This window comes from Salvelinus fontinalis, chromosome 32, assembly GCF_029448725.1.
Source record: "Salvelinus fontinalis isolate EN_2023a chromosome 32, ASM2944872v1, whole genome shotgun sequence".
Taxonomy (NCBI): Eukaryota; Metazoa; Chordata; class Actinopteri; order Salmoniformes; family Salmonidae; genus Salvelinus; species Salvelinus fontinalis.
Genome location: NC_074696.1, coordinates 22,690,583 through 22,700,503, shown reverse-complemented (window position 1 = coordinate 22,700,503; position 9,921 = coordinate 22,690,583). Strand labels below are relative to the sequence as shown.

At 41.1% G+C, this 9,921-nt stretch overlaps 1 protein-coding gene across 1 annotated transcript; it reads right to left on the bottom strand.

The window, feature by feature from the left end:
- Positions 1 to 10: 10 nt before the first annotated feature.
- On the bottom strand, positions 11 to 6,506 carry LOC129830934 (XK-related protein 8-like). The gene is made up of 3 exons (XM_055893788.1): positions 6,048 to 6,506; positions 5,414 to 5,604; positions 11 to 5,094 (listed from the first exon to the last, which is right to left on the bottom strand). The coding sequence occupies exons 1-3, from the start codon at positions 6,410 to 6,412 to the stop codon at positions 4,325 to 4,327; spliced, it is 1,326 nt and encodes a 441-aa protein (XP_055749763.1). The 5' UTR covers positions 6,413 to 6,506; the 3' UTR covers positions 11 to 4,324.
- Between the last annotated feature and the right edge of the window lie 3,415 nt (positions 6,507 to 9,921).

Here is a 9,921-nt window from a genome sequence, read left to right as displayed (position 1 = left end):
AGTGCTTCAGAACCTCTCACTAGCAGCTGTATGAAAATGATTGTGTGAGAGATGACACTTATTAAATTCCCTGAGTTTATTACCATATAATCATAAAAATGTTCACGCTGGAGGCCCTGCTAACATTTCAGTATGTAACCCTGATCAGCTGTGGTCATGAGACTGCAGTAGTAAGAACTTCATGACAATGATACACATGTCTGGAATGTTTACCGTGCTTTGGGAAGCTCAATTCCTCTAATAGTTGGCCCCGATTGACTTCAGAGGCTCTGTCCCCTTCCTCTGATGGAATCTACCACCGGCCCGGTTCAAATCGTCGGCAGCTCAGAGATCAGAAATGTTTTGATTTCTGGATTAACAACCTTGTGCTATACTGGGGCACAAGGTTAAGGCTATTACTCAGTGGCTTTCTTCCATGCTATGCCAGAGGCCTGGGTCTAACGACTTCAAACTGCCTAATTCGGAGCTGCTAAAGCAGGATTTTAAAGAGCTGATAACTTTGAAAGACTCAAGACAGCGGTCAATCATCATCTTTACAAATGTGATCACTGTCCTATTGCATGTATTAAACCCTTTGATGCATACAATCACATATGTGATCATTGTTGAGTGCACGGTCCCTGCAGCGAACCATCACTAATATGATTGGAACAGTAGCAACAGAACGTATGATGCAACAAACGCGTCTAAACTATCATTGTCTGAAAAGCATCCAAATAATGTTTTGTACTAATTGGAAATAAGTCTTCACAACTTTATTCCTCAATTTCATCTTTTATTGTAAAAGATAAATGCGAACATCATCCAATCATCACCCGAACACATCCACAGCCAAACTCATTCCATAAACCAGTCTAAATAACAGGTTGCGCTGACCAAAACATAAGTTAGTGACTTAACAGTCAGACTTATTTACAATGTGCCACATCTCTGGTGAGCACAAGGGAGAAATGCAATATTGTTTAGAAAAGAGATGCGTGTCAGCTAAATTAACAGCAGTTAAATTCTTTATGATGGCAGCCATGTTTGACAAGTAAATACTCCCTAATCCCAGAATGCATTCACTATAAAACGCAAATAAACAAATTCAACGATGGCTGCGCCCTTTGCCTGAAAAATTTAGATTTGTAATATGCTGAAAAGTGGCCAAACTTCAATGTACTTGTTATAGTGCATACGAGAACTGGAGCACATGACTTGACAAGTCATTTACGGTTTTTGACAAATCACAAAGCAAATAAAATGTTATCACCTCTCAGATCATCACTCCAAATAGAAGCCTACTGCCTAGCCTAACCATACGAAAGTTTATCAGGGTTGTCAAGTTTGGATGAAACCACTATGATGGGGGATTTATCAATAAATATGGGCAAACACAGGAGAAGTTTATAAGCTAAATAAAAAATAAAACCCCTGGAGGTGGGGGGGGGATGCGCTGGCAACCCTGAGGGTACCATAGTTACAATCTGATGCCACGTTCAAACAACTCGGAACTCAGAAAGACAACTTTGAACTCTGGGAGAAAAAAAAAACGCCGACTGGGATTCTTTTTTTGAACAGTCATCCAACTCGGGCCTCTTTCTAGAGCTCCAACTTTCCGACCTGAAGATCACTGACATCATGATTTGACCCCGAGGAGGTGCGGTATATAGCCAATATACCACAGCTAAGGGCTGTTCTTAATCACGACGCAACACGGAGTGCCTGGACACAGCCCTTAGCCGTGGTGCATTGGCCATATATCACAAACCCCCGAGGTGCCTTATTGCTATTATAAACTGGTTACCAACATAATTAGAGCAGTAAAAGTAAATGTTTTGTCATACCCGTGGTATATGGTCTGATATACCATGGCTGTCAGCCAATCAGCATTCAGTGCTGAATCAACCAGTTTATAATAACCTAATATCCAACGTTTCGACAGAAAAGCTGTCTTCATCAGGGTATAATGACAAACACTACGGGGCACTAGTTTAGTGTCTAAGGACACACACAGGTGTCTGTAATCATGGCCGGGTGTGGCCTGATATCATTGGTTAATTCCCAGATTCCCAAAAAACATGAATGGATAGCATACAATCGTAGATACAATTTGGCTACACATTTACAATGAGTAGCAAAATCACAATGGTTTCAGATCAAAGTCTACATTGAGACCAAAGGGCGCAAGGGTCTTTAAATGAAAGATCCAGGCATCCTCTTGTTGTAATAATAAATTGTCGAGGTCACCCCATCTCCTAGGGAGGGTGACATGTTCGATGCCGATATAACGTTGGGGCGAAATCGAGTGGTTCACTTCCAAAAAGTGGGCCGCAACTGGGTAAATCGAGTTTTTGCACCTGATGGTGCTACGATGCTCCGAGATTTGTACTTTTAATTCGCGCTTTGTTTTACCCACATACTTTTTACCACATGGACAAGTTATAAGATAAATAACTGCCTTAGTGGAGCACGTGATAACACCTTTGATAGGGATCTGTTTCCCTGTTTGGGAGTGTTTGATTGATCTACATTTTTAAGTGCCATTGCATTGAGCGCAGCCGTTACACTTGTAGTTTCCATCCAGTAGAGGCGCAAATAGACATTGTGCAGGGATATTTAAGGGTGGTAAATCAGTTTATCAATTTATCTGAGATTTCTGCCAAGCGAGAATACCACCAAGTGAGGGTCCGATACTGTCATCGGATCATAGAATGTGCCAATGTTTGTGAAAGATTCCCGTCATTTGTTCAGAACACTTTAAATAGTGTGTAGCTAGAACGCAAGAATGCTTATTTTTGCGAGACTTGTCCTTGAAAGAGCTTATGTCTCGATTAGTTTTGAATTTTTCAATGACAGTATTAATCTGACCATTTTTGTACCCCCTCCTTGAATTTGCTTTGCGTCTCAGACATATTTCTGTCGAAGTCTGATTGTTTTTTTGCAAATTCTTTTGATTCGACAGAATTGGCTATAGGGCAAACTGTTTTTCAATAAACTGTTACGATCAGTAGGTTTCCTGAAAAGATCAGTGTATAGAACATTATCCTCAAACAAAATCAGAAGATCAAGGAAACTGATTTGACGTGTGTCAGATTGTATAGTAAATCTCAGGTGCTCAGAACAAGAGTTAAGAGAAGCATGGAATGCCTGGAGCTGTTTCACTTCACCCCTCAATAGAACAAAAATATCAATGTACCGTTTCCAAATAAGAATGTTAGACAATATGTTTTGTTGTTGAGAGGATTGAAAATGGACTGTTTCTCCATGTAACCCACATACAAATGAGCATAGTTAGAAGCCTTAGTGGATCCCATAGCAGTACCCTTCGTCTGAATAAATAAATCATTTACAAACATTAAGTAGTTGTGTGCAAGTACTATTTCAGCCAATGTTATAATGCAGGCACTGGAAGGTAGTTCATTAGGGTCACGTTGCAGAAGACAATGTTCCATGGCTTCAATACCGCCCTCGTGTGGAATATTCTGTATAACGATTCAACATCAAAAGTAACTAACAATGTATTATCAGGGAGAGGATCAAGAGATTCACTAATAGAGATCATACTGCTGGTGTCCTGGACAGTAAAGATAGTGTTCTGAAATTAGGAAGTGGGGTCACTTCTGAGTTTCTTGTAAGAGGTGTTGTCAAGCAGTTGTCTATGACACTCCTTTACATAAACTGTACTATCCATGAGTATAACCGACCCACCCTTATCAGCAGGGCGGGTAAGGACTGACGTATCGGATTGTAAATCAAGCAAAGCTTGTGTTTCATTCTCTTAAATTATGGAAGGATATGTACTCCTGTTTTGTTCTGAAGGAGATTACCAACATATTTTTCAACGAGTCTACAATATCTCTCAATAGAGTGATTGCGATTGGCTGGAGGTACAAAATAACTCTTACTTCTAAAAGGAGTTGGAGTATGTGCAGGTGAGCAACCTACATGTTCAGTAGAAATATCACGATTAGGGGAGCTGAAGTTTTCCATTAAACAGATGTTCCAACATCAAAAAACCACTGCTAGCCAGCACCTCGCCTAAACAGCGTTGCCTTTCTTTCGTCTCCAGATTCATCTGTAAAAGACACATTGGTCTCAGCATAACTCCCTGTCAAAATAAAGTTTAAATATTTTTTCTTAAAGGAACTTGGTATTTTCACCAGTGGGAAGAGCTGACACAGGCATCTGTCATTTGGATTCCATCTCCACATGTGACAGACCATTTAGTCATTGTGGGTAAATTGTGACTGAATGACTAATTGAGACTGACTGCAATGTCGGCTGCAATGTCAAACAAGCCCATACAGCCTTCTCCATGTGTAGGAGGTCTCTGATGATCCATTCAGGAGTAAAAGTTATCAGCTAAGTTCCTCATCCTCTTATTGACTCTGATGACCGGTTCTGGAGGGCCTGATGAGGTTTTGACTGGTTCTGTAGGACCTATTCTATGGCTCATAAGCCTAGAGTCCACTTCGTCATGGCAATCTGAGGTGAGATCCTCTGGCTCAGACCTTGGCTCCGGCTCGAGGCAACACTCGTCTTCTCTTAGCTGTGTGATCTTTGGGTGACTGTACTTGTAGTATATCACCTTAAGACCGAGCCCAACAATGTAGAATGAGATCATAATGCCAAGGATGACATAGGGATCTAGTGGCAGTTCTAAATATGGAGGGTTCTTCTTCATCTGCCACACCCAAAGACCACAAAGCATACCAATATCCACTCCTATCCAGGTGTGGTAGAGGGTGCTCTGGCACCTGGTGTCCCCCTTTATCACATTGAACCAGCTGAAATACCAGATGAGTCCTATGGTGGCCCGGCAGAGCCATTCTCCACCGGCGCTGTCCATGAAGTCTGTCTTGAGTCGCCAGGCGGAGAAAAAGAGAACCATCCAGGAAGACAGGAAGTGGGCAGTGATAAAGCAGGGGAAGGCTGAGGCAAAGAGGGCGACTGCTGCCACACGTGGACCAATAAGGAGCAAGTTCCACAGGAAGTATACCACGGAGGAGAACCAGCCCTGCTTGGCCTTGTCAGGGAGGAAGGAGCGCAGGGAACGGTGGTACATGGTCACACTGACGGCGATGGCAGATGCTGAACCAAGTGCCTTCAAGACTGAGGGAGAGAGAATACCAACACAGGATGTTAAATAACAGACTGATCAACTAACTGACAATGGATGAAATTATAAAAATGTATCATAATGTTTGGAGTCTGTACTCTTAGATTATGAGTAGGGTCAGGAGAAAACTCTGAAGCCTAGTTACAGGGCAATACCAGCCACAATGTGTCATACCTCTAGGACTGTCACATTTGGCTCCCTATTTTTTGCTCTACTTTTGACGAGGGCACATAGGGCTCTGGTCAATGTTGTGTATGATATAGGGAATAGGGTGTCATTTGGGACGCAGTCTCTGTCTATACATGTATGTACTTGTGATGGGTTCAACCTCTCCCCTCTGGACAATGATAGTGATCATGAGGACAAGCTGTGGGGTGCTCTCAGAGAAAGCCTCGATGAGGCGCAGCAGGCTTAGGTCATGGGTCAGATACACAGCATCGCCGTCCATGTAACGCTTTCCACAGCAGAAGCCACATATCGAGATCCTCACCACACCAGCATATCTAGAATGACAGCCAAGCAGTATGTGTAACTTGAGACTTGATTTTATACACAATATTCACCATCTTAATTCTATAATACAAAGAAGTGTGGTTAATGGTGTTTCTGCCTTGAGATGAGTGGGAAACTCAGAGAACTGACTACTCATTTACTCCAATGATGTACTACTCCATGAATGTACAACTCTGACAATGTACTCTGGAATGTTTATGTATCATTTAAAACATGCTATTATGCAATTGTATTTGCTGTACTTTTCCTGTCAGCCGGAACTATTCCTTTCAACTGCAACACAATCAGTGGAGCAGAAAGGGAAACGGAGGAGAATTCTTTAAGGAGCCTTGCTTGCCAGACTCACAAGGACTCTGAAATCAACCTTTTTATATTATAAACACAGCCTGTGCTGTTTCCAGTTCAACACCAAGTTAACACAGTTGAACTCCACCTGAGGTAGACTCCCATCTGGAAAAGATGTAGGATCTTGAGAGAGCAGAGGTTCTTCACAAGGCTCTCAGTCCTGGTCTCAGTCCCGTCCTTGTCATAGTGGTACCACAGACAGCTGAAAGCCTGGACCAGGGCTGAGGAACCTAGGAGTAGAAACACCAGCAGTCCCATGAACACATAGTCCTCTTCCTGATAAAAAGACACCACCGCCCACGCGGCCAGTCCCACATCCAGGAGAAAGAACACCAGACCACTGACTGTCAACAGGAAGTCAGATACTGGGTACTTGAAGAGAAGGCTTCCCCCGTCCTCCTCCATGATGACTGAGTAAACCTCAATTCCACACGTTTGCGGTTGCTCTAGCATTTAACCACCAAATGGAAAAGCTAAAAGGAGAAGAAAAAACGCAGCCGCTACTTGTAACTCCTGCTCACTGAGTGACCCATCGACTGTGAAACTGAAGGTATGCAAACAGCAAAGTCCAGACAGTTTAAGTACACACACTTCCAAACAAATCCCCACTCCTTCAACATGTTTTGTGGAGGGAGAAGAGAAATATGTAAAGCACATTGACATACATAGAGGTAAGTTGTCCACAACCTGAGCAGATGATAAAAGACAAGCAAATGAACAAAGTTACTGAGGTCCCTATGAATCCTCATGTAACATACAGTTAAAGTACAAAAGTTCCATACTTGCTACTGCACTTCAATGTACATGTTTGAAGACCGAGGTGTGTGAGCATTACTCATTTGGCCACACACAGCCTGGTATCATAGACTAGATGTAACAGATTTAGTTTACTAAGACACTCAAAATAGTATGATATATATATATATTTGGTATGGTTACATAAAAAAAGGCTAAATGTAACATTTGACTAAAGGGAGTGTCTCAGATATACATACAGAATAATACAAAATGCTCTGAGACCAGGTTGCCACATGATATGAGATTATAGTATAATGGGCCCTAACGCCAGGTTCAGAAATTTACCCATCTAAGTGTGTCCTCAAAATAATATCTAGAGAGAAAGTCTGTGTTTATGGTACAGTGAATTCACTGCCCATTTAACCAAATGAAAACGGGAAACTCACCCACAACTTTATGATATATATTTTGTCAATTTCTTTAAGGACTCACCTCAAATATTGCCACCACCTCAGCACAAGCAAGCTGATGTTAGCCTGTAAGTAAACACAGGAGTCTTACTTAGTTGATAGTCATGATAGAATACATGACATGCAAAATACTATGTACATTGTTATTGTATGAGTGTTTATTCTTTCGTGACTAATACATCTTATTAGTCGATTTGAGTAAATGCATTCCTCGTTTATAGAGTACTCTTTGACTATACCTTCATAATTTAGTAGGTATTTTGGTAAATGTTATTTAGACTATAGGCTACACACAGCATTATGCACAGGCTCTAACTTTACATCTCTGGCTAGGATAGATTTGATAAATTAAAGAATGGACCGTGGTCACTATAAACAGTTCATACAGTGGCTTGTGAAAGTATTCACCCCCTTGGCATTTTTCTTATTTTGTTGCCTTACAACCTGTAATTAAAATTGATTTTAGGGGGGGTCTGTATCATTTGATTTACACAACATACCTTTCACTTTGAAGATACAACATATTTTTTGTTTAACAAACAAGAAATAAGACAAAAAAACAGAACTTTAGCGTGCATAACTATTCACCCCCCCCCCCAAAGTCAATACTTTGTAGAGCCACCTTTTTGCAACAATTACAGCCCACAAATTTTCTATAGGCTTGAGGTCAGGGCTTTGTGATGGCCACTCCAATACCTTGACTTTGTTGTCCTTAAGCCATTTTGCCACAACTTTGGAAGTATGATTGGTCATTGTCCATTTGGAAACCCATTTGCGTCCAAGCTTCAACTTCCTGACTGATGTCTTGAGATGTTGCTTCAATATATACACACAATTTTCCTTCCTTGCTGAGCGGCCTTTCAGGTTATGTCGATATAGGACTTGTTTTACTGTGGATATAGATACTTTTGTACCCGTTTCCTCCAGCACAAGGTCCTTTGCTGTTGTTCTGGGATTGATTTGCACTTTTCGCACCAAATTACATTCATCTCTAGGAGACAGAACGCGTCTCCTTCCTGAGCGGTATGACGGCTGCGTGGTCCCATGGTGTTTATACTTGCATACTATTGTTTGTACAGATGAACATGGTACCTTCAGGCGTTTAGAAATTGCTCCCAAGGATGAACCAGACTTGTGGAGGTCTACGATTTCTTTTGATTTTCCCATGATGTCAAGCAAAGAGGCACTGGGTTTGAAGGTAGGCCTTGAAATACATCCACAGGTACACCTCCAATTGACTCAATTAGCCTATTAGCCTATCAGAAGCTTCTAAGGCCATGACATAATTTTCTGGAATTTTTCAAGCTGTTTAAAGACACAACTTAGTGTATGTAAACTTCTGACCCACTGGAATTGTGATACAGTGAAATAATCTGTCTGTAAACAATTGTTGGAAAAATTATTTGTGTCATCCACAAAGCAGATGTCCTAACCGACTTGCCAAAACTATATTTTGTTAACAAGAAATGTGTGGAGTGGTTGAAAAACAAGTTTTAATAACTCCAACCTAAGTGTACGTAAACTTCTTACTTCAACTGTATATTATTTTATACTAACACAATTGCTAAGAGAAAAATGTTGTTTAACAAGTAATCTTTTTTATCTTAAAGATAGCCTTTTTCTAAAATGTTGTATTAGATTGGAGAACAGTTTTACAAGGATCTTAGACCATTCCTCCATACAGAATTTTTCCAGATTCTTGATAACCTTCATCTCCACTTATGTACTGCCCTCTCCAATTCAAACTACACGTTTTCAATGGGGTTCAATTCCAGGGACTGAGATGACCATTGCAAAATGTTGATTTTTTGTGGTCAATTAATGATTTCTTTGTGGTGTGTTTGGGATTATTGTCTTGCTGGAAGATACACCAAGTTTCAGCTTCCTGGCAGAGGCAGACAGGTTTTCGACTAAAATGTCCTGGTACTGGATAAAGTTCAAGATGCCGTCGACCTTAACAAGGGCCCCAGGACCATTGGAAGCAAAATAGCCCCTTAAATTTTACATTACATTTTAGTCATTCAGCAGACACTCTTATCCAGAGTGACTTACAGTTAATGCATTCATCAAAGATCCACCATATTTTACAGTAGGTATGAGGTACTTTTCTGCATGTGCATATTTTTTCACGCAAAAACCACCACTGGTGTGCGTGGCCAAAGAGCTCTATTTTCATGTCATCTGACCATAGCACCAGTTCCAATGCCGTTTATCAAACTATAGGTGTTTAAATTTGTTAGAAAAAGCTATTTGGCCACGCACACCAGTGGTGGGTTTTGCATCAAGTGAATTTTTTTTTTTAAATTTGACCTTTTATTTAAGTCAGTTAAGAACAAATTCTTATTGTCAATGACGGCCTAGGAACAGCGGGTTAACTGCCTTGTTCAGGGGCAGAATGACAGTTTTTTTTTTTACCTTGTCAGCTCAGGGATTCAATCTTGCAACCTTTCGGTTACTAGTCCAACGCTCTAACCACTAGGCTACCTGCCGCCCCATGCATGAAATAATCCCATACCTACTGTAAAATATGGTGGAGGATCTTTGAGGTTATAGGGAAATTTTGCTTCCACTGGTCCTTGAGCTTTCGGGAAAGTAAAAAAATCTGTCCTACTTGTCCGAAGGACTAATGTCAATTCCTGCTGAGTCAGTGTCTCTGTTACACTGACACCATGGTTGTGTCCCAAATGGCACCATATTTCCTATTTAGTGCACTACTTTTGATCAGAGCCCATAGACCCATAACTACTATGGGGC

Bases quoted from the DNA above. Each gene is read 5' to 3' on its own strand.
- LOC129830934 (XM_055893788.1), bottom strand. From the start codon at position 6,412: ATGCTAGAGCAACCGCAAACGTGTGGAATTGAGGTTTACTCAGTCATC. The intron at 5,605-6,047 runs GTGGAGTTCAAC...CTGTCATTCTAG, and splicing joins CAGATGGGAGTCTACCTCAG to ATATGCTGGTGTGGTGAGGA. The intron at 5,095-5,413 runs GTACATACATGT...TCTCTCCCTCAG, and splicing joins AGAGGTTGAACCCATCACAA to TCTTGAAGGCACTTGGTTCA.